At 40.7% G+C, this 23514-nt stretch overlaps 1 protein-coding gene across 2 annotated transcripts in view; it reads left to right on the forward strand.

Moving 5' to 3' along the window:
- The window catches only part of ramp1 (receptor activity modifying protein 1), a 70700-nt gene extending 47469 nt beyond the window's left edge, over nucleotides 1-23231 (forward strand). For both annotated transcript variants that reach the window (XM_080902659.1, XM_080902660.1), the window contains exon 3: nucleotides 22477-23231. In XM_080902659.1, coding sequence (XP_080758785.1) covers nucleotides 22477-22732 — 256 coding nt within the window. In that variant the 3' untranslated portion in view covers nucleotides 22733-23231. The remainder of the gene's footprint in view (nucleotides 1-22476) is intronic.
- The last annotated feature ends 283 nt before the right edge of the window (nucleotides 23232-23514 follow it).

Below are 23514 nucleotides of genomic sequence, written 5' to 3' on the forward strand. Positions count from 1 at the left end.
ACCCATGGCCGCTGATTAGACCTTGGGTGCAATCAACAACTAAGCACGGCCTGGTGTGCGCCGCCCTGCCAGGTGAGCCACATTAGAGCAATCAAGGGTGGGCGTGCCGAGTAAACCTTTAAATGCATGCAGCAGTCATTTGACCCGGGTGCAACATACTGAGAGGACGGCAAACAAAGCACTTTTCCACTGTGAGGAAGACTTTGAACAAGACAGGCTATCGGTAAGCTCTTGAGTTCACATTTTGCTTTTGCAGATGTATCTGGGACTATGGAAGCTCAGTTGTGCAAATGTTTTACGCTTAGGGAAATAGTTGCTGCATTTAAGTTTAATTATATTGACAAAAATGAATGTTTAAGTTTGAATAAATTGTTTGTGCAGTTAGTGTTCCCACATATTTATGTTAATTAATATTAAAAATAGTTACCCCAAATCCTTGGGTGGATCGTAAAACTAGTGAATAAATGTTTGGTTTTGATTTAAAGAAAATAATTCTTTGTAAAGAAAATCCTTAAAGTCTATTAAAATGTTTGTGAACTCTAAAATGTATACTTTAAAATACAATTGTTTATAAAAAAGTGTTAAATGCAAAGAAGACACATTGTGTATATTTATTTAAGAACCACAGTTAAATTAACACAGTTAACCACATGGTAAATGGCTTTACTGAAGTGTATTTTGTTATTTCATCTGTCTTCTGTGTAATTTATCTGAATGGTTAATGAAATGTTCTTTATTTTTGTGTTGAAAGGTTTTTTACCTGCTGCTACCTACCAGCTATCAAACTAGTTGGTCTAAATAAAGTTGAGTGAAATTCAAAGTCTGGTCTTTTTCAAGTGTGGACACCTCAGTCAGAGGAACACTTGACAATAAAAGTGGTCACAGCAAATATTTACTGACCTTATATTCCATGTGTTTGCAAATGTTTCAATAAATCGCTGCACCTATTGGCCACTTTTCTAGCAAAGTTTAGAGAAATGCGTGGTGACTTTTATGCAGTGCTGTATGTTTATATATTCAGATAAATGTTAGTTTAACCCTTCTGCAGGGTCTTTTTAGTGATATCACTGCTTTCCAAGGTCCTAGCAATAAATTTGGTCAAATTTATCTGGATGTAGAAGTCATTAAACCGTAGGGTTTAAGTGCGTGCATTATCAAAGATCTCAGGGAGACTTAAAAACCAGATAAAAAGCATGTAATTATCAAACTTTTCTTCTGTTTTTCAAAAGGTTTGCTCTGTCGTGATTAAATGTGCATAACTTTTCCTTCAAGGGTAAACGCAGGGTTTATTTGCCAGTAATGATTTATGTGTTATATCATGTCAGCATTTTAAGTTAAAAAATAACCTTATTTCTTTAATCTGTAGACCTTGTTCCACATACTCGAGAACCATGATGTGTTTAGTAGACTGAGCTCATTTAAACATCCTCATCTTGCTGCTCTACAAGAAATACACTTCAAAGGTTACTTCCACACGTGCAGTTTATCAGTTCATCGACGCTTGTGTACAAATACTGGACAACTTTGTAAATCCCAAATAAAAAAAGGTTTTATCAAATGTATGTAGTATTTAATTTCTCCATAATTTATATATATTTTTTGGTCTGAAACAAAACAGGAAGCGGGAAAAGGAAAAAGAAAAAAAAAGGGAATGACGGACCGAAATGTCAAAAACGGTCCAGCTGAGTAAGGTCAAATATCAGGACAGTCGCTCCCCTTCGAGGAAGTGCTGCGTTCGGGCAAAGATTCCTCTGGAGAGTTCTAATTCAGTTCCAATGACATTTTGTGTGTGTGTGTGTGGGGGGGGGGGGGGGGCAGTTGCATGGGGCTCCTTCCTACCACTCAGTGTGCCTCAGCTGTTAAAAGTAGTAACGTTCCTCAGCTATCTTGTCTCACTTCTGTCCTCTGCTGTCACAACTATCACATCAGCCGGGGTTTATACGCGGCTCCCACCGCATCGAATACTTAACACTGTCCTTATGTTCACTGCAGCATACATTATTAAATGCCTCTGCGTATTTTCCTCACAATACTTCTATTAGATGTCTGAAGCTTTCGCACAGGAAAAAAAAGGCTCAAAGGCCGCCTAACTGACTTTGCATGCCCATCTATTTCTGCATTACGGCATAAATTTAATTAAATACAGTATTTCATCTTTTATCTTTACAGCTATCTCCTCTTTCATCTGCTGGAAAGGGGAACAGCTTCTTTTTTTTTTTTTTTTTTTTTTTTATCCCTCATAACTACAGTCAAATGTTTTTCTATTTCCTTCATTCCCCTGCTTCTTCCACAATCCCTTCTGCTCCATATTTTAATGTGTTTTCCGTTGCTCCCTATCATCCCTTTTCCCCTCTGCTGTATTATTTCCCTCTGCAAAGTTGCTAATGCTATATTGCACGTCCTCTTTTGGTTAAGTAACATCTCAAATACATTTGGTGTCCCCGAGTCCCTCGTGCAGCTATTTTTGTGTCACAGCACTTTGTTCCCCTGTCGAGAGAGTGTGCTGTAACGTCCCCCATCTCGTCCAGAGTGACGCCCTGCGCAGATACCGCATCATTGCTCAATAACACACCATAAATTAGAGACATTTTGAGGCTGGTGGAGGAAACGGGTGCATTGCACGATCCATTGCACCGATATGAGTTTGACTCGCAGGTGACGGCACTAATCACCGAGCTGCTGTAAAGCTCATCAGCAGAAAATCCAGTCACATCTTTGCATTCCTGATCGGTCTGCAGTGTGTGAGATGCAGCCGTCACCGTGTGATCATTTTAAATAAGATGACCTCCTGACACAAGACTTTTTAGGGAGGTGTGCTTAAATAAGCGTATTTTCCACAGGAGCCAGTTTGATTCTGTGAGAGTGACGATAACAACACTGCCACAGAGCCAATCAGCAAGAAAATGCTTTTGCAGCCTTTGCAAGAAAGAACGAGATAATTGAAATATCTGAGGCGCTCGCATGATGTGACCTTTACTTTTTTTTCCCCTCCAGCATCGTAGCGTTCAGATAAACCTTCTGCATGCATTTCAAGAGATTTTCCCGTGTACTAGAGATAAAACTACAAGTTTTATCTACATGCTGGCAAATCGTAAATATTTTACAGTTTTTGAATTAATGCTGTTAATGTTTAGCATCATTAATATTCTTTTTCTTCCTACCATCCATCTGCTGTGTTTCTTGGGTTAGTCAGCTAATCGTGACACGTTGATGCATTGCTGTGCTCAGTGTAGCTTAGCATAGCCCCCAGCGTGCACACACTCTCTTTCTTTCACTGTGCAGACATTTGTTCTGCAACACTCTGATAATTGATTTATTTTGCTAGAGTTGTCTAATCTCTCACAGCGTACGTCAGGGCCTGTGCTAATTTTTGACTATGCTGCATTCATGTGCAGCAGTTTAAATGTTGCCTCATAATTTGGATCTGCTCACCGTGTTTAATCGAATCTATAGCTCAAGTTTCACGAGTGAAATTCACGAGGTCAAATGTGAGCGTCGAGCCTGTGCACGGTAATGACGTTTAAATGTTAAGTGCAGGACGTGTGGCTCAGTGAGTCCATTTAACATCCGCTGTCGAGCTTGTTTAGACACTTTCAGCATCGCTGCGCGAGGACAGGAAAAAGAACACAATCATCTCATCACTGCTGAAAGTTAAAAACACAAACAAAAAAACTGTAACGCCTCTTTGCCCCCAAAGAATTACAGCTTGCATAAAACAGAGCAAAGAATTGGAAAAGGAAAGTAGGCAACCTGGTTCCTCAGAGGCAGAGGAAAAGACGCCGATGCTTATTTGTACATCCAGAACGACAACAGGAAGATGCAAAAACAACAATGCGTTTTTAATGTCCCCACAACTAGAGGAAGTGTCAGCGGCACCGCCAGTTTATCAGCAGTGGGATCTTTAATTGAAACTAATCAACTTATTGTGCTACGTGATGCCCTGCTGTGGTTTTGTGCATGTCGCTGTCATGGTGGTTTTGTGGCAAACTGAAAAGCAGAATGCTGATGAAATGAATCATTTGGCCTGCCAGCACTCAGGTATGAATGAGACACTTAGCAGATGGAAAAAAATGACACGTCCACGATTGCAGATGGGAGGCTGATGGGAAGACAGACAACCAGCGGAAGACACGAATGATAACATGTCACCATCCATGTTCAGTTTTTTCCATTTTCAAACACTTTGATGACACCACTTTAAAAATTTAGACACTAAAAGATTCTCTAAATGCTATAAACAACTGCAAAAAAAAAAGCAAATCGTTCTGATTATTATTTGGAGTGCTCTGATAAATGAAACTACATATGTCATTGTTCTTTCTCTCATTAATCCTTGCACAAAAATCAAATTAAAGCTATGACAGCGTTTTATAATTATTCAGCCTGTGGCCCTGCTGGAGCTGCTTGTTGTGTCTCCACAGAAAACACTTACAGCAGTCCCATCATATGAGCTGCGATCAAAAGGCTCAGCATCTGTAAAAACTGAGAGCCATATCTGATTCAAATTTCGCCTCTTTGAGGTCATCTCTCGGTGTGCCACGGAACTGCTTCCAGCAGAGCTGCTATTTTTAGACCCCTCCATGGAAGTCTCATCCTGACCACCTACATGTCAGCATCTGTAATTTCACCACGGATCAAAACACTGATGCTGAGGATCGTCACTGGCGATGAGAGCTGGATCTCTGGCTTTCATCCAGAGACCAAACAGCTGTTTTTACAGGAGGAGGTCTGCAGTGTGCAGTAATAAAGATGTTGCATGAAATTGAGATTATAACTTGGAGCCTCTTCATTGTTTTTCCCACATTCATGACAGTATGCACAGTGGATTCGTCCCCTCAGGGTCGCACAGTTGTGCTGTATCAGCCACCTGGACTGTAGCTCATGCTGTCGCACGAGGGCAGCTTATGTTAGTCACAACTTTATCTTTCAATTGCCAGACTTTGCTTCCTGCAACTTTTTCTTCCTCCCTAAAATTAAACTCCAGTTTAAGGTCACGATGATCCAACATGCAAGTGGTGAGTATTTCACTTCCTGGCGGGAGAACTAAAACAGCTGTTCACAGATGCTCTACGAGAAAGCAGCTCACACTACTTGTAAGTGTTTGCTCTGATAACTCTTTAAAGCCAGATGTGCTCCAATTATCCCACACTGCTGCCCAGTCTGAGCCACGAAGGTTTATTCTGTTATTTTTCATATTTCACTTCCATCTCATTCAGCTGTGAAAGCTCTCGCTAAAGTTCTCATAGCTGTTAGAGCCCCGGAGCCTCTGTGAGGTCAGAGTACCACAGACCCCTTAATAATACACATGACAGCGGTCACTGCCTACACAGAGGAGATGTGCAGCTACGAGGTCTTCACCTGTAAAGGCTGGACTGTAAGCTGCAGATTATACTCTGTGTATTTCACACCAAAGAGCCATTTAGTGGAGTTTGGTCTGTCACGTCCTAAACAATTTAATCAGAATGACGTGTTACTACGATGATAATAGGATTGTTATAAATTACTCAAGTGAAAACAGAAGAACTGTTTAATGTCACAAGGCAGACGACTCTTTATTAAACATCTATAACTTGGCATTGATCTTCTCAGCAGGCATGACAGAAGTGTTTTAATCCAAAGACCAGAGTGATTTTACAACACAGTTTAAGCAATTTATGTTTATTTGTCCTTTTGGAAATTTCACAACAATATAAGAAATGTAACTACAGCAATAAAGACACTAACAACAAGATTGTGTTGTTAGAAGCTGTATATGTCTATCCACATCACACTTTCTCAGTATAAACACTGTAATCGTTTTTTTATAAATGACATCTGAGTGCCATAACAGGTTTTCTAGAATGCTGGTTGTTGAATGCAAGCATCCCTCTCAGGATTAGCTGTTCATTTTTCTCAGTCCAAAACCAAATGAAGGAACCGTTTAAAGGCCTTTTGGCGGTAAATTAAAAAATACGAGTGTGTTTATCCTCTAAGCGTCTAAGTGCGAGAACAGTAAATGGTTTTGAGTGACAGCTGAGCAGGGAGGGTTAATTAATCACAACCTGAGGCAGACACCATGTGTTTGTTTACGAGCTTCCTGAAATGTAAGACAAAGTATGCGCCCATGCTGTTACACGAGGAGGACAGATTAGCATATTTCTTTTCTTTGTAGAAAACACAGAACATGTTGTTTATGATCAACCTGCAGTATTAAGTATTAATCTGTCGTCTGCAGTCTGTTTTTATCTCTTAATCTAAATCAACATATGAAGGGCCGTCTTTGAGCTCACCCTTGTTTTTTTAAACTGCGCATCTATGAATCCATCTGCAAGTACCATATAATTTCTGAGTGCTTTCATTTCCTTCAGCTAGGAATCAAGGAATCACCATGTAGCCTCCAGGCCTTGTCAAGTAAAGCTTGATGAAGGTTTGGTTTTAGGGAGGCCGGTAAACTCTTGAACGTCACTGCTTACACAGCCCACAATTCATTATCCGTGTGGCTCACTGTCACAGTTAAACTGTATTTTCAGCCAAAACAGACACTTATCATCGCGTTAAGACTAGCCTGAAGGCTTAAATGTAACTTGGCACTTTAAGCCAAACTGCTGTGTAAGTTTTTAAAGAAGAAAAATGTATCCTCCTGTCTACACCAGAAGTCATTGTTTTACCCACTCATCTGGTTTTGCTTTGAGTAGCAGACATTACTGAGCTAGTTCCATACTATATGGTGCTATGTTTAGTTGGGACTGAGCGACATTAGCAAACCAAATATGTTAAACAGTGATTCAGTTTATGATTGACTACAACTATTTAAATAGAATAAAGTGCTGAAGAAGCTAGGCAACTATTACTACTAAAACGGTTGTGGGTTCAAGCCCCATACCGGCCATAAAGTGTTTCGTGGCAGTTGTGAATTTTTCCAGTGATAATGTGATGAAATTAAAATCAGTAATAGTTGCTCAAAAACACAATCTGTACTAGAGTCACCTGCTAATTGGAAGGTCAGTGGTTTGATTGTCTCATCTGCATGTTTTCGCACAGATTTTAGACAAAGTGCTTCACAGTAAAGGTAAATAAATGTTGTATATATGAAATTTGTAGCAGAAAGCTCTTTGTACACTCAGCAAGCGTAGAGAAATGCCATAAAAGCATCAATCCAAATAATAAGTGTGACCCCAGTTGGTTTTTGTTTCAGCTTTTACTTGACTTCTAGTTATTCTTTATGCAGCTTGTCCTTTATGTTTAGTTTGCCCAGCGTTCCTTTGGATCAGTGTAGTCTGTTCCTGCAGCTTAGTTCCTGTTTTACTTTGAAAGTTTCTGTCTCTGGTGTTTTGCTTTGTTTTAATTCCTCCCCTGTGTTTGACAATATTGTTTGCATCCTTGCTTTTGCTGAGTATTTTTCATCACCTCACCTCATCGGGAAGTGGAGACAGGTGGGGAAAAAACAATGTGTATAGATATTTATACACATGTGTTTTTCCCATGTGTATAAATAGTCCTTCCCTCTGTCTTTGTCACAGTGTATGTTAATTTACCAAGATTTTTTTCATCCATGTACACCTGTCACTTTGGATTTTTTTTGCTTTGCTTTCATTTCACTTCACTTTCATTTAGAGTTTTATTTAGCAGTCTGCGTCCCGGATCCTGCATTTCGGATTTTGTGTATGTTTTGTGATAAAATGAGTAATAAACTGAATTCTAATCATGTTTAAAAAGAAAAAACATATATTTAATGAAAAAGCAAAACCTCGAAGGTAGTATCTAAACATGAATTAACACTAGTTTGAAAGTTTTAATATATGCTTCCACTTTAAAACCCTTTCAACCTTTACAAGAAGAAATAACAGGCTCATCCTCACATTCACTCTGGAAAGTCACCACAGTTTCCTGCTAATGCTAGCAATTTTTCAATCGATGTAACTGCCAAGTCTGAGCCAGTTTGCTGACTCAGACTCCTTCCTATGTTCCTCGTGTAGCAGCTTTCAGTGAGGACTAGGTTACATCATGGAAAAGTTCAATTAAATGCTTCGCAGTTCTAACCACGTCCTTCCTCTCTAATTGAAAGCCTAATATCCCTTTATTTGCTGTAAACATGTAAAGACATTTAAAGTGGTTCTTTCAGGCACTGCTGACATAAAACATGCCAGTGTTTGTGAATTAAGTCCCACTAACGTCTAATCAGTGACCAGATATAAGAAGCTGAGTCCGAATCATCCTGAGAAGTTTGGTTTTGTTGAGTGCATCTTTTCCTCTAAAAATACCAACAACTCGAGATAATTGCGTGCCTATAAATATTTATGGGGTCTATTAGATACGCTTTCGCTTTAGTCAGTCCATCTGCCAGCCTCAGTAGCACAAGACACTGAGGGCTGTGTCTGCTCATCTATCTACACCGTCTGTTGGGTTAGTCAGCTAATTGTAGCACATTATTACATTACTGCGCTCATTATGGAAGTAGCTTATTCTAGCTCCCGACACATGCACAGACACACTTCTCCAGCTTTAGTCCATAAACGCTCTGAAATCCACTTAAGCTTTGCTCTGTTTTAGTCTTGATTTGCTGTGAAAAGGAAATAATTAGAAATCCTCAAAGGTGAACTGATTTAAAGAATCCCAAAAGGCCAATTCTGGTGATTCATTAGAAATCATTATAGCCTGGATTCATGCTTTCATTACAGGTATTCATTTTTACTTTTACAGCATGCTATATCACATGATTCGGTTTTTAAATGCTGTGTAAAATGATACTAGTGATGAAAAATGGGAATTCTTTTTGTTTCTGTTTGTTCATTAAAGAAAAATGCACCAGAAACAATGAAAAACTGTGTTCTAGATCCTTCAGAGGATGATAGCAGCTTTGCACACTTGGCATTGGCCTGTCAGACAGTCTAACAGGACACATATGCTGAGCACTTGTTGACTGCTTTTCTTTCACTTTGTGGTCGAATTCATCCAAAGTCATGTGAGTGGGGTTTGGGTAAGGTGGCTGCGGTGGTCCGGCCGTGGGATGAAGGGCTCTCCCCCACGTTGGGAACCATGCGTGCAGATACCGTATGTTGATGTTCTCTGCACAAACAGCTCTCAAAACAAAAAGCATGAGAGCAAAGTGCATTGTGCCGGCAGTTTTTCTCTTTCTTGGCTCATGCAGTTCTCTTATTCCTATCAGTCTCCATCACTGCTGGTTCTTAGCAGCAGTATTTCATAAAATCTCTGATCTTCCCTTAACGACTGGTTTCTGGAGCTTTGATCAACTTCTCCACTTCCGCATTTGTGAAGGTTTTTCTGGACTTTGTTTGCTACACACTAGAAATAACGGCTTGTCGTTACTTTGGTTTTCTTCACTCAATTAAAAATTTCTTGCCAATATTTGGATTGCTGGAGCTAATTTCTCTGTACCGACACAGCTAATGATCCCAAATGAAAGAAACTTCATTTTAAGCCATTCCAGGTCGAGAATTGTAAACAGAAATATGTTATCAGAATCAAACATGGCCTTTGGGTGTAGTTGCTGGGTTGAAACACTTTTTTAAAAATTACTAAATAATCTGATGTGTGTCATTTCAGCTACAGTTACCTGTTTGTCAGGTGAAAAAGCCATTATTTGAACTCAGCATCCAGCTGGACACAAGTAAAGGGTTAGAATACAAAGAATGATATGATGTTTTCTGCCTTTGACCTTAAATACATTTTCAGACTGCACACGTTTGAAAATAACCATCATCTGTGATTCTGCGAGATTTTTCCGCCTGTGTTTTTGTTAGAGGATATTTTGGTCAGTCAGTCATGCATGTTCGTAAGCCGTCTGTAATAATTTAAAAACCCTTTTGTGGGTGAGCTGAGTTCATATTGGTTTATGCACAAACCCGGGCCAGATAAATCTAGTGAGCTCAGTAGTGTGGAAAGCTTACTGAAGTTCCCTCTCTGTGGACCTGTGTGATTAAACAGCTGATTACTTGGTGATTAGAAATGGATTGCTTATGTTTTCATAACTCTAATGACTGGATAACGTCCAGCAGTGGCTGCGTTGCTGCATGATTGCAGCTGTTATGCAATAAATCTTTAATAGCGTTAGGACGATGATTCGAATACTTGCCTCAGTAAGGGTGGTTTTTCATTCGCATTAGCCTGATATGTGATAGCTGGACACAAACACGGACAGAACAGGAAGCAGCCTGTCAGTAGCATCATTTATGCAGACTGTAATTTAGGAAGAAAACTCCAGTTACATTTTGTTAAGCTCTGATTTATTTTCCATAAAGAAAAAAAGTCAAACCACATCATATCCACACTGTAAAAAAAGAAGAAAGAAATCTTGCTGTGAGAAGAAGAAATCTTTGCAATCCGAAAAAAACCCCACGTAGAATTTCATTTTCTCTCCCATTGTTGCTCTAAGTCAGCATCTTTATAATCTTTTTCTTCGCTTAGTTCGAAATGTAATTTCAGGAGTTCTTAGGACTGCACTGTGTGCAGATGCCAATATAGTGTAAGCTAATAATGTGCATATATAGAAGCCCTTAGAGGAGCACACAACAAAAGGTGTTTTCTGCTTTAATTGAGCCGTCTTCTTGTTCTGTGCCTTCACATCAATACTGCAAACATTCACTTTGACGATTCACTGGTCCCACCGGGTTTCTGCTGAAGCTGGAAAGGAATTAAAGATGAGAATATTTTCCTCCCGCTGTTGTGCACCGTTGCTTCTCATTCTCTCTGTTCTGTCGTTATAGCGCTGTTCAGTGATACACTATCTTTTCAGATAAGCAAACACAAACACACCATGCCTGTTTATACAGCCCATCAATTAATTTGCCACGTTTTTCATCTGCGTTCTAACGGTATCATAAATAACACGTCTGCCTTTACAAGTTTGTGCCTCATTATAAGGAGAAAAGCTTTGATGTACTCACTGTGGTCACCTGCTGCTACCTTTGTTGCTCCTGCGACAAAAGCAGGTAAAAAAGAAATCAGATTGCAGTTATATGACAGGAAGTCTTCACCTCTATCTGTGTCATTACTGCAAATACGTTACAGCGTGCTCTCAAGCATAGTATTGTATTTTTTCACTGTGAGCTATGGACTGTAAGAATCAGCTTGTTATGGTCCATAGTTTTCACATTTCATAGTGGCGCCGGCCACATGTGGGTTTAGGCAAATGTGAGTGACAGGAGTGGAAAAGTGAAATTGTAGATCCACAGCAAGGAAGCTGGAGGAAGCACTGGGCCTTAGTGCAATACATCGATCTTTCCCTGAAGATAAACCATCACTACACACCTTTATGTGGACATCTAGAAGTTTATGACAATAAAATGGATGGATTGCTGGTCACAGGAGGCTGGACCCACCTGGAGTAGACACCAGTCTATTGCAGACTATTATTCAAAGGAACAAAGTAACTAATTTTCAAGTTCTTTCCATACTCACTAGTAAATATGTGTAATTACAAATTGATTTATTGATAGAATATACTTGAGATTTGTTATCCCAGCATCATCAAAGTGCCTCCATAAGACGGAAATCTGATAGCCACCTTGAGCTTATTTAGTTTATATAAGTAGTTCTTTCAGAGTTTTGAGACATGATCTGATTTCAGTAAGAATCCTTATTTACAGAGACTCACATCAAACCAAACGTCTCCTCACAGATCTTTTGCTGATTGACTTTTGTTTCCTTTGTTTTTTATAAGTTCTGCATCTGTGGTGAAGTTACTTTCTATCTTTCTGTGAACAACGCCTGATGTATTGAACAGTGTGCTCAGTTTTGACCTGCCTGAACGTGCTTTGATTACATGCACTGCCCTCCTAGAAACCTTCAATCTAGTCTTGATTCAGTGTCGAGAAATCTTCTCTCAGCTTGGAATACCAATTTGACTTCTGACACTTTGTGTTAACTCCGATGCTTCCTCCCATCACAAGACTACTTATTAGGCAACTTATTATAACATGTGAACAATGGCTGCAGGTTTATTTAGCTGAAAAAAAGCCTCTGAGGAATAGATTAAATCCATATGAGTGAGCACACATATGGAACTATACAAAGACAGAATCTGGAAGTGGAAGTGGTGCAGAGTATTAATTTTATATATATATATTTTATTTATCTTGTTTCTGAACTTGTGTCTCTCCATCCCAACCTGTTTCATATTGATATATTCAGGATTTTCAGCAGCACTCGGCAGATGGGGGAACCCCGAAGGACGACAGAGCAGTGTAGTGTAAGAAAATGACTCACTCATGTCATCATTTTTGTTGTGAGCTTTAGTAGATTTGTTTCTGCGATCAGCTGATGTTTACTTTGTGGATTTAACCAAATACTTCCTGGAATATTCTGCATGTAGGCAGATGTTATGTGACCCGTTTTGGCTTCTGTCCAAATGAAAAGGTGGAATTTAGCACGCGTTAGAAAAGAACATCATCTGCTTAAATTGACCCTGACCTACTGTGCAAAACCTAAATAATTGCACATTTATAAGCAATACAAATTAAACTCATATTTGCAAATTAATATTATTTTAAAAACTTGTCAGAAGGTTCACTAAACACATCATTTTTGTTGTGTGCTTTAGTAGATTTGTCTCTTTGTGTACAGGCTGCAATCAGCTGACGTTTAATTTGTAGATTTAAAATATAATTATATATCATATTTCAGCCTTTAAAGGGTTAAATGTCCAGTCTGTGAATGCAGTAACTGAAGCTTTGATTAGCTTTTTATATTTTTGGGGGTCAAACTGCACAAAACTGTGTTTGATGATGTTTGGTGAGCTGTGTGGAACGCAGGACTTCCAGTAACTGCCACTGAAAAAGCAAACAATCCCAAACATCCACTTTAATCCCAGGTTATACTGCATGTGTGTGTTTTAGCTTAACTTCACTGTAATGCAGTGTTGAACTGGACCTGAGGCGTAAGCTGTGTATGAACACATGCACCATCGGCAGGTTTCATGCTTGTTTGCAATAATTCTTTGGGTTTTTGTATCTTGACTTCACAGAGTGCAATGACCACTTCGTAGCATCTGACTTTGTTTATGTGTCCAAATCCAGCAGTGATGTCTGAACCTCTGCACACACACATGTGTGTATTCATATCCTTGTGGGGACATCTCATTGACATATTGCTTTCCCTAGCCGCTTACCCTAACCATCAAAGATTCATTCCTAACCCTGACCCTTACCCTAAACCTAACCATAACGTAACTGTAACCCTGACACTAAAACCACATTTGGAGTCACATAAATGCCTTTACACTGGTGAGGACGGGGATTTTGTCCCCATAACAGCTGTTGGTCCCCACAAGTGTAGTAAACGTCCAACGTTTGGTCCCCACAAAGATTTATAAACATACTACACACACACGCACGCATGCAAATGTTAACTCACAGACTTTCACGCAAACAGAGCTGACAGAGTAATTTATACTTGAGCAGAAAACATACACAAGTACAAACACAAATGCAGCGATTCTATCTACACACGCACACACAAATGCACACACACACATGTCAAAAATAAACATCCTCACACACTCAAAGCTCCATCTGTTCACCCCATGATATGATGTTTGATTTGAAATGTATACGACGGGTGAGAGAAAAGAAAAGTGAAAAACATATATAATCTGAGGGAGAAACCATGTGACGGCATGTGCGCATTTCAGGTGCCAAAAGCAACAGAAAACACTGCACTACCAGAACAAAGCACACCTTTCAAACGTTGCTAAATATTTATCACTTTTCCTCTTGGGAGGGAAAGAAATTACACACAGAGGAGGAAGAAAGACGCTGGAGGTCCACAAAATAACAAAGTAGGAAGAAAAAGTAGGACTTTTTGTCAGATGTCCTTGTAGAGTGTTTGACTTGTTTTCTTTGGATTTCTTTGGTTTGGATGGATTTCTTCCGTTTTTCTCTAAGACAATATCTCCAAGAATTCATAGCAGGAATATTTTCAACAATGAGTGTGAGTGATGAGGAGGTTTTTCTGGTTGACAGCTGACTCCTTTCCCGAGATTATACAGTTTGAGGTCCTCATAGATTTGTATCTGTGTGTAAAACCTTTAATTTCCCCGTCCTCAGCTTCAGCTCTAGCTCTTTGATGCTTGTCATCCCAGTTTTTCTTCAAGGGATCTCTTATATCTCATCAGATGTGACCGTGGCGCTGTTGATCAAGACTGTTACAGCAGCGTGCTCTTTTTGTTTGATCTCCTCACAACACAACGGCATCTCTGCCGGTCGACTAACTCGTCTCCACAAAATGGAAGTGAAACAGATGATAAACACTCTCTGAATATAAATAATTAAAAACGTAGTAACGGCCTGACTCTGATGAGCAGAGAGAAACTCATTCTTGACTTTATTAACATCTTTGCCCACAAGCGACATCTGAATACTTTCATAATGTGATTAGCAAGGGATGTATAAGGGCAGGAGTCAGAACGGTGTCTCATTTGAATCGCCAGACACTTTATTAGGTACACTGTTTTCCCTTTAGAACTGCATTAATTCTTTGTGGCACATGGTTCAGAGATTTTGGTTCACACTGACGTGATGCTGCAGATTCGTCAGCTGCACGCCCACAATGCGAATCTCTTTATCCACCACATCACAAAGGGCCTCGAATGGATTGGGATCTGGTGACTGTGGAGCCCATTTGAGTGCAGTGAACTCAACGTTCAAGTAGTTTGTGTTGATTTTAGCTTTGTGACTTGGTGCGTCGTCCTGCTGGAAGCAGGAGGTGGAGTCTGAATGATGCTCAGTTGGTACTAAGAGGCCCAAAGAGTGCCAAGAAAAGATTCCCCACACTATTACACCAACACCAACAGCCTGAACATCTGCTGGATGGATCCATTCATGCTGTTTACACCAAATTATGATCCTACCATCAGAATCAGACCAAGAAACACATTTCCAAACCTGTGATGTCCGATTTATGTGAGCAGGTCCAAACTGCAGCCTCAGTTTCCAGACCCTCGCTGACAGGAGTGGCAACTGGTCTGCTGCTCATTAAATCACCTTCTTTCCTATTCTGATCTTCACCATGCCTACATGCATAAATGCACTGAGTTGCTGCCATCTGATTGGCTTTTTAGATATGCTGCATGGCAACAAAGTGTCCATTGATCATGTTTGGATAATTTAGTGCTAAAAAAATGTATGATTTCTTAGTGCAGTGGTTTTGACAAGTGACTGATCCTCAGTTCATTCCCAGGAGACAAAATCCCTTCAGAGCTGCATCAGGAGGAGCATCAAGCATTAAGACAAATGTCCCAAATCCTGCGGTGGTGAGAAAGCTGCATTCAGCTTTCTTTAGAGTTTATAAAATTGTTCGTGAGGAGTCGACTTTCACATGAGAGATGTGTCATCGTTTTAATACAGCTGCAGCGGTGTGGGCTGATACTTCCTGTTATAGTTTAAGGGCTGAACACTGCACAGGGTTTCATAATATTTTCTTCAGCAGTTATTAGGCTATATCTTTTGTCGTGATGATTGCAATTTAAGGAGGAAGAATATGGCATTCCCATTACAAAGTAATACCAGGGAAGTGCCTTTCTACAGATTTGATTGGCCGAGCCATTCATCATGTGGCTCGGTGATGAGAAGCAAGTTGATTTGCAGCCAAGGTTTAGCCAGATTCAGTTATTTTTCTCCCCGCTGTGCCGACACACCTACTGCCGGCCGGACTCGCTTCAGACATGAAAAACGGAGCTGCATTTCTTTCATGCGTGGTTACAGTCGACCTGAACTAACAGCAGCGAGACTCCAGGGACGCTCGCCACTCTGATTGTAATTTCATAGAGTGGTTTAATGCCACTAAATATAAACTACTCCTAAATATAATATAACTCGGAGGTCATGGGGAGTGCAACATTATACAGGAAACCAAGGGTATATTTTTTACTTTAACTGGATTTCCCAAGTGACATTTTCAGTTTGAGATAAAAAAAAAAAAAAAGAAAGAAAGTCAGCAGAGAATAAAAGAGCGTTTCTGCAGGAAGCATCACCCCTCCCCTTACCTCACGCTGTGAGACTGAGGGGAGGTTTTCCCTGGATTGTGTGTCATTATTTTGTCACTATTTCGTTTTTAATAATCCATCTAGATCTGCACCACCAACAAGTCTCCTCAGCTAATAATTAATTTTCCACTGACAGCATGACTTCCATGGTCGAGATAACGATGTTTGTTGTTCCAGTTACTGTGAATAACTCAACATGACAGCAGAGTCCCTCACAAAATACAAGCGTGCAGTGCGCCATTATTTTTTCATAAACGCCCCATCAATCTGCCGCCGTACCTGGACATTTTGCCAGCCCGACTCCTCGTATTCCAGTCAGCAGAATAAAGGACCAGTTTTGAGCCGGCAAGTCACCGGAGCAGCGTCTGTGTGTTTTTTTTTTTACTTATTCATCATCTTTGGTTTTATTTATTCACACTGCTCTTCTGTCAGCGGATCAAACTAGTTGAAACAGCAGAGTCGTGTCTAATTCAGCCGCCCTCATGGTTTAAAAGCCTGACCCTCCGTCTGCATCTTGTGTCCTTCGCCTTTTCTCCACCTTTCCCTGCATGTGGTTCACAGATGGTCGGTGGCGGGATGTTTCAGAGAATACGATTCTGCATACCGAAGCAGGTTACATAAGCACAAGCTGTGAAATTATTGTACATTTAGACATATTTTTCCAATCTCACACCCTTTTGTTATGAGTGAGATTGGACACATCGTCTGTCTCTCTCTCTGTCTCACACATTCAGGGGATCCAAATGGATCAAATGAATTTAAAAAACCACTTGAGGTTTGACCATGCATACTTTAATTTATGCTGATGAACTAAACAACTGGCTTGTTTTATACACCAACACACCAACACCTACACAGCGCGGATCAAAGTGAAATATCTAGATGTGCAGTGCTTCGTTTGTGTTCCACATAAACCCCTTACCGATGTGTAGGGAGGATAAAAAGTTGCGTAACGTTTAGCAAAGGAAGCAAAGTCGTATCTGCAGGATTGTGCTTGTGGCAGTGCTGCGGAGGGTGCGCGTGCTCGAGGCGTCACAAAGAATTAAAGGTTGTCGATAACCTACATAAGCTGATTTCTCTGCCTCGGAAACCCGTGTTTGAAATTTGTTGTTACAGAAACTAAATGACAATATTAACGAATTCAGTTTTTGCTGATAGGCATGTCGACTAAAGCTCCGGTCTCATCATCTGTTTGTCTTAGACAACAACAAATAAAACGTGACAACCTTTTCTGAACTCCATTCTCTCTTTTATCCACCTCCCCACGTTTGACTTCAGAGAATACTTTAACCTTTAAAGAAAAATGCCGCCTGTACAAGTTTAGCATGTGATTAGTGCCAATTGTGAAGCGGTTTTTAAATAGCAGCAAGAGCGAGAGGCTTCGTTACTGTTTGTAATAGCAAGCCTTGCATGAAGCTATCTTAATTCTTTGTTTAAATGAGGCAAACCATCTCTGTAAACCTTCTCCTCTCAGTCCTGGGATATATGCTGAAATGGAAAATTGAATTCGAGGAAGCGGACTATTTTTGTGTTTCTTAATTTTCTGAGTAAACTCGATACCCTCACATTGGTTAAGCTCTGTGTTGAAAACAAAACTCTTACATGCATATTTTGGAGCTTATGTTTCTGGGTTAAATTTAAATGTGTGATTCACTGTAAGCAAGGACCAGGACGAGAGGCCCTCAGCTCGGTGTCTCCGTACTTAGACTACTCTTAAGAATACTGTTTACTAACTGAATATGATTTATTGAGAATTAAATTAGGCTACTTGCTAATTACACTCTGATGACCCAGCAGAACAGAATCCCAGCAGTGGTGGTGAAGATGAAGATGGAGGCTTGGATGGAGCTCTGAGTGAGCAGGTGAGGTGGAGATGAGGAGGAGGTACAGACTGACGGAGGAGCACTGAGAGTTAAAGCACACAGGCTGATTAGTTCGCAGAAAGTGGGCAAGAAAATGAAAGTGATGTAAAGAAAAGATTAGCAGCTGAACACCAAGGAAGGAGAAAGATGAGAGATTGCACATCTTCCATGTTGAACTCACACATAAGCTTTATTTAAAGCAGACCAGGGTTGGTCACCAAAATTTACCAAAAAAGGTTAGAGGGAAAGTAAAAGCAAGCTAGGTTAGGAGCCCGCTAACTAGTGTTAATGTATAAGGAAAATACAAAAGTTGCAGTCACTGAAAGGAAAGAAACTCACAGTACTTCTTGGACTGACTGTTATTACAATGAACCAAAAGGTAATCCATAATGTTTGCTATATAATCGCATTAAGAATGATCAACACCTGAGACACAGGTGAGCAGTTCAGTTCAGTTAAATTCAATTTTATTTATATAGCAGCAGTTGCCTTAAGGCACTTTATACTGTAAAGATCCCACAAAAATACAGAATCGAACAGCCCCTATGAGCAAGCACTTTGGTGACAGTGGGAAGGAAAAACTCCCTTTTAACAGGAAGAAACCTCCAGCAGAACCAGGCTCAGGGAGGGGCGGGGCCATCTGCTGCGACCGGTTAGGGTGAGAGAAGGAAGACAGGATAGAAGACATGCTGTGGAAGAGAGACAGAGATTAATATTAACTAATGGTTAAATGCAGACAGGTGTATAAATACACAGTGAGTGCAGGAGAAACAGTGCATCATGGGAGTCCCCCAGCAGCCTACGCCTATTGCAGCATAACTAAGGGAGGATTCAGGGTCACCTGGTCCAGCCCTAACTATATGCTTTAGCAAAAAGGAAAGTTTGAAGCCTAATCTTGAAAGTAGAGATAGTGTCTGTCTCCTGAATCCAAACTGGAAGCTGGTTCCACTGAAAACTGAAGGCTCTGCCTCCCATTCTGCTTTTAAATACTCTAGGAACAACAAGTAGGCCTGCAGTGTGAGAGCGAAGTGCTCTAATAGGGTGATATGGTACTACAAGGTCATTAAGATAAGATGGGGCCTGATTATTTAAGACCTTGTATGTGAGGAGCAGGATTTTGAATTCTGGATTTAACAGGAAGCCAAAACAGGAGAAATCTGCTCTCTTTCTAGTCCCTGTCAGGACTCTTGCTGCAGCATTTTTGGATTAGCTGAAGGCTTTTCAGTGAGTTTTTTGGACATCCTGATAATAATGAATTACAGTCGTCCAGCCTGGAAGTAATAAATGCATGAACTAGTTTTTCAGCGTCACTCTGTGACAGTTTTTTTTTACAGATATTGCACAAAAGTAATATATATTGAGAGAAAGTTGCCCATGTCAATATACAACGCATATCTTAGTACAATCTTAATATGGTTCAAAATACAATTGAAATTGATGTATAGTTGTGATTAAAGGGGACATGGAGATATTTTAACTTTGACCTCACAGACTTTAACTTTGTAGTCAGCCTCAAGTGGTCGTCTAGGGAACTGCAGTTTTGGTCAGTCCTACAAGAAAACAGAGGCTCCTAAGCTGCTCCCGTGGACACAAGATAATAACCTTTTCTTCCTTTTGAGTTGGAAAACATTTAATCTGCAATAGAAGCATAAATGCGTTCAAAGCACCTTGCAAAACTTACCTTGCACTTACCCTATTAGAGCAGTTTGAAATGTCACAGCCTGTATGCCGAGTTTAGATAGTGCTGAAACTGAAATAGTATACCATTTACTTTCAAAGTGCAGTGTGTATAGCAGCCAAATGGCCTCCTGACACACAGGCTGAATCACTCTTTTCTCTGTTGCATAAGATTTTATGATCAAATGAAATGGTGCCTAACAGAAATTACACCGAGAGCTGCATTTAGCAGCCTGCTGAAGCGCGTACATGCAAACACACACGCTCCATACTGTCGGCTTTAATTTGACGCTAACCTCAGCGACGCGGGGTGAACTGGTAACCACTTCCATCTCTGTGTGTGCACTGCGCCTGCCTCGACTCTGTTGTGCTTTCTTTCGCTCAGTGACTCATAAGCATCCCCTAAAACCCCAGTGCTCATTAGGCCAGCAGCAGGACCAATGTTCTTTGTTTTAATCTCTGCTGCAAATGATTTGCAGGACTTCAAGGAAACAGTCGAGGAAGGAGGTATACACCCAGAAAAAGTGAACTTGCTACCTACAGCAGCACACAGTGCTTTGTAGCGCTGGTGCCGTGCCAAGCTGCCCTGAGCTGTTTGCATCAGCAAACCTTCCACAAATAAGACCTCGTGTTGGGGCTGCATCGGCAAAAGCGCTTCAATATTAAACTAACACGTTAAAAACAGAGAGCACATATTCAGTACTTGATGCGCTGATTAGAAGTAGCGATCCATCCACAGAAAATCATCATCTAATCTTTTAATTCCCCGCAGAGCTGTAAGCGCATTTAAGCCTCTTTCTTGTTTTATGGTCCTTACTCTTTTAGTTTAGTCTCAGAGGTCTCATTAACCAAATTTCTTGTCGCAGCCGACAGCTGTTTTCAGCAAAATCCTCAGATAAAGCTGCTGCACGCTACCCGCCCAGCATGAAATGGCAATAACAGTGAGCGACTAGTTAGTGAACAAAGTGGAATAGTAAGCTGCCGCAAGTTTCCCTCAGGAGGAGGCTAAAAGACAGAGCTAAAAGGAGAATAAAGTGGAAGGTGGCCACTCTGGGTGAATGCTAATGTTGGCTAAATGTGCAAATACAAATATTATGGTTTGGTTCATATATGAGTGGAAAAAGTTACTTTATGAGATAAAGCCACACAGTTTGGCTTTTTCACAGCGCTGAGGGGTCAAAGGTGGAGCAGGTGGAGCATTAAAAGCGAGCTGTTTATTGTGGCTGATGGTAAAAGGCAAAACACAAAAAGGGAAACTGAGAAGTATAAATAAAATTGTGACCAGGAAATTGTGTTGTTGTGTTTGCACATCTCTGTTGCTTGTGGGGCTCGCACACAAGAATTTCACTTGCATGTGCTGTGCCAGTGTGCCTGCACATGTGATGTGACAATAAAAGTGATTTGATTTGATTTGATTTGATTTGATTTGATTTGATAAAACCAAAACATGTAGAAAAAACCGAGGCAGGAAGAACAGACTGACACTGGACAGCGTCTCACACACAGCTGGACCAAATCACAGAAGATGAGACAAGGGAAGCTAAACTAAATGCGACTTTCAAAGTAAAACAGGAAGTGCAATAATTAAACAGGAAGCACAAAGACACATGAATGAAGTAACTACAGGAGACCTGACTCCCGAGACTAAATACAGTAAGAGGTTGTTTTTATATTTTATTACATGCTAAAGTGATAGAAGTAGACAGGAACATTTAAAGATGTTAGCCTGTGCTTTCTATTTTTCTGATTGTAAGAAAAAAAATGATCAGTCATATTTTTCTGCACTAACACAAGCCGCACCTGTAAAGATGTTCCCCAAACCAGCTTCTGACAGGAGGCTCTCCTGAGTGCTAGCATGCCATTGGATAATTCCATTAGCTTGGGGGGGGTTGAAGGTTATCTTGTAAAATGCCTGGCACAGAAACCAGCACATCTTATCTGTGTAAATTCCCCACAGTGTGGAAGGTGGTCCTAGATGTGGTTTCAGAAGCGTAATGGATTTGGAATCAGAGCAGCCCGCACAGAACCAGCGCTGTGCTGTTTTCAAGTTTAACGGGCTCCTTTATTTCCACAAAGATGTGGGGAGGCCGGCTGCGTCAGTACGGCTGCTTGCACAAAGAGACAGAACAGCTTTGTACTTGATATGACAACCTCCTTCTACCCTAGAAATGTCCCCGAGTCACTCCTGAGTAGAAACACTCTTAACTATCAGTCTGGGCTGTCTAGCCATCCTGTCTCCTCGCTGAGGGCATTGCCATCCTCAGATGTCTCCAGGCCTTGCACAAATGATTATGAATGAAACATACTGGATTAAATCAACTATAGAAAATTCATTTGAATCACAAAGTAAATTATAGTAGTCAATAATAATAAATCATTTTCATTAAAAACATTCTAATATAAAAGTTTGATATTTCTTCTCCATCCATCCATTTTCTTCCACTTATCCAAAAGAGGGCTGGAGCTTCATCCAGCTGTTGTAGGGTGATTTAGAATCGCCAGTTAACCCAGAATTAACCTGACTGTGTATGGATTTTGGTTAACTGGTGACTCTTTAACTGGGAGGAATTGTGGGAGGAAGGAGTACTCAGGCAGGCACAGAGAGACCCCAGACTGGAGTCTGGGCCTTCTTGCTGTGAAGCGATGGTGCTAACCACCGCAAAGCCATGCCATCCGTTTTTTTCCTTCTCATTCTTTATAAAACCTGGTGACAGCTGCTGTTAGTTAAACGAATTAACTTGACACAGCCAATAAAATCTACATGCATCAGCTATCACGTTAGCAAGAAAACTGGGCGCTAGCTTGGCTACCGATGATCGGGATCTGCTTTTGCCTGAAGTTCATGATTGAAGTTTGAGTGTTGACAGGATGTAGCGACACTTCCTGTTGGGTAAGTGTATAGCGAGTTTGTTCTGCGTCTCACTTTGCTGCCTTCTCTTTTTTTGTTTTGTTCTGCAGGCTCTACGAGGAGCTGACAAACTGCACGTACTTGGTAGCGCTGAAGATGGACTGCTTCTGGCCCAACCGGCTGGTGGATGAGTTCTTCATCCGGGTCCACAGGCACTACTTTCACAACTGCTCTCTGACCGGACGGCTTCCCATGGACCCTCCCAACCGCATCCTGGGTCCGTTTATTGTCGTGCCCATCCTGGTCACCCTTCTCATGACGGCGCTGGTGGTGTGGAGGAGCAAGCGCAGTGAGGGGATTGTGTAGGAAAGAGGCGGTTCACAAGACTCAAGACAAGAGGTGCTTTTTGTCACGCCACTCTCACCTTCAGTGACCAAAGACTCTCTTCTCCTGAGTGTCAGTGTCTGGGTAAAACACAAAGGACCAGTATCGCTATATCATGGACCCAGAAGAGGAAATAAATGAGACTAAAAACCATATACTACTTCAGTGATGCTTCATTGTATCCACACCAGAGTGAAGGCTTTACAGCTCCTGCTCCTTCCACATGGATTGAAGTCATTTCTTTAGTTTACAGAGCACAAAGGTCACCTCCATCAGACCAGGAACAGGAAACGGCTAAAAGGACATCGTAAACACCAAAATCTCTTTGCTGAGAGAAATTGCTTGCAAATCATTTTGGATCTGATGCTAATCAATTTACACACACACACACACACACACACACACACACACACACACACACACACACACACACACACACACACACACACACACACACACACACACACACGCGAACAGGAATTTTACAACTATTCTTGGAAACCATGAGCATCACCTCACGCATCAACAGAGACTCAAACGACGAGGATACAGCAGGAGACAAAGTTTAGACTTCTGTTAGGGAACCCAGGGAAATGAACTGTGTGTGTATGCAGCATACCATAAATATATACACTATATACAATGTGAGATTGTCTTTGTAACATAACCGAGACAACAAATTATAGGTCAATACATTTATTTCTGTCAGATATTAAATTTTGTGATTTCTTGTAGTCGCTTTAACAGACGTGTGTATTATATTT

Source organism: Rhamphochromis sp. 'chilingali', assembly GCF_963969265.1.
Source record: "Rhamphochromis sp. 'chilingali' genome assembly, chromosome: 14".
Taxonomy (NCBI): domain Eukaryota; kingdom Metazoa; phylum Chordata; class Actinopteri; order Cichliformes; family Cichlidae; genus Rhamphochromis; species Rhamphochromis sp. 'chilingali'.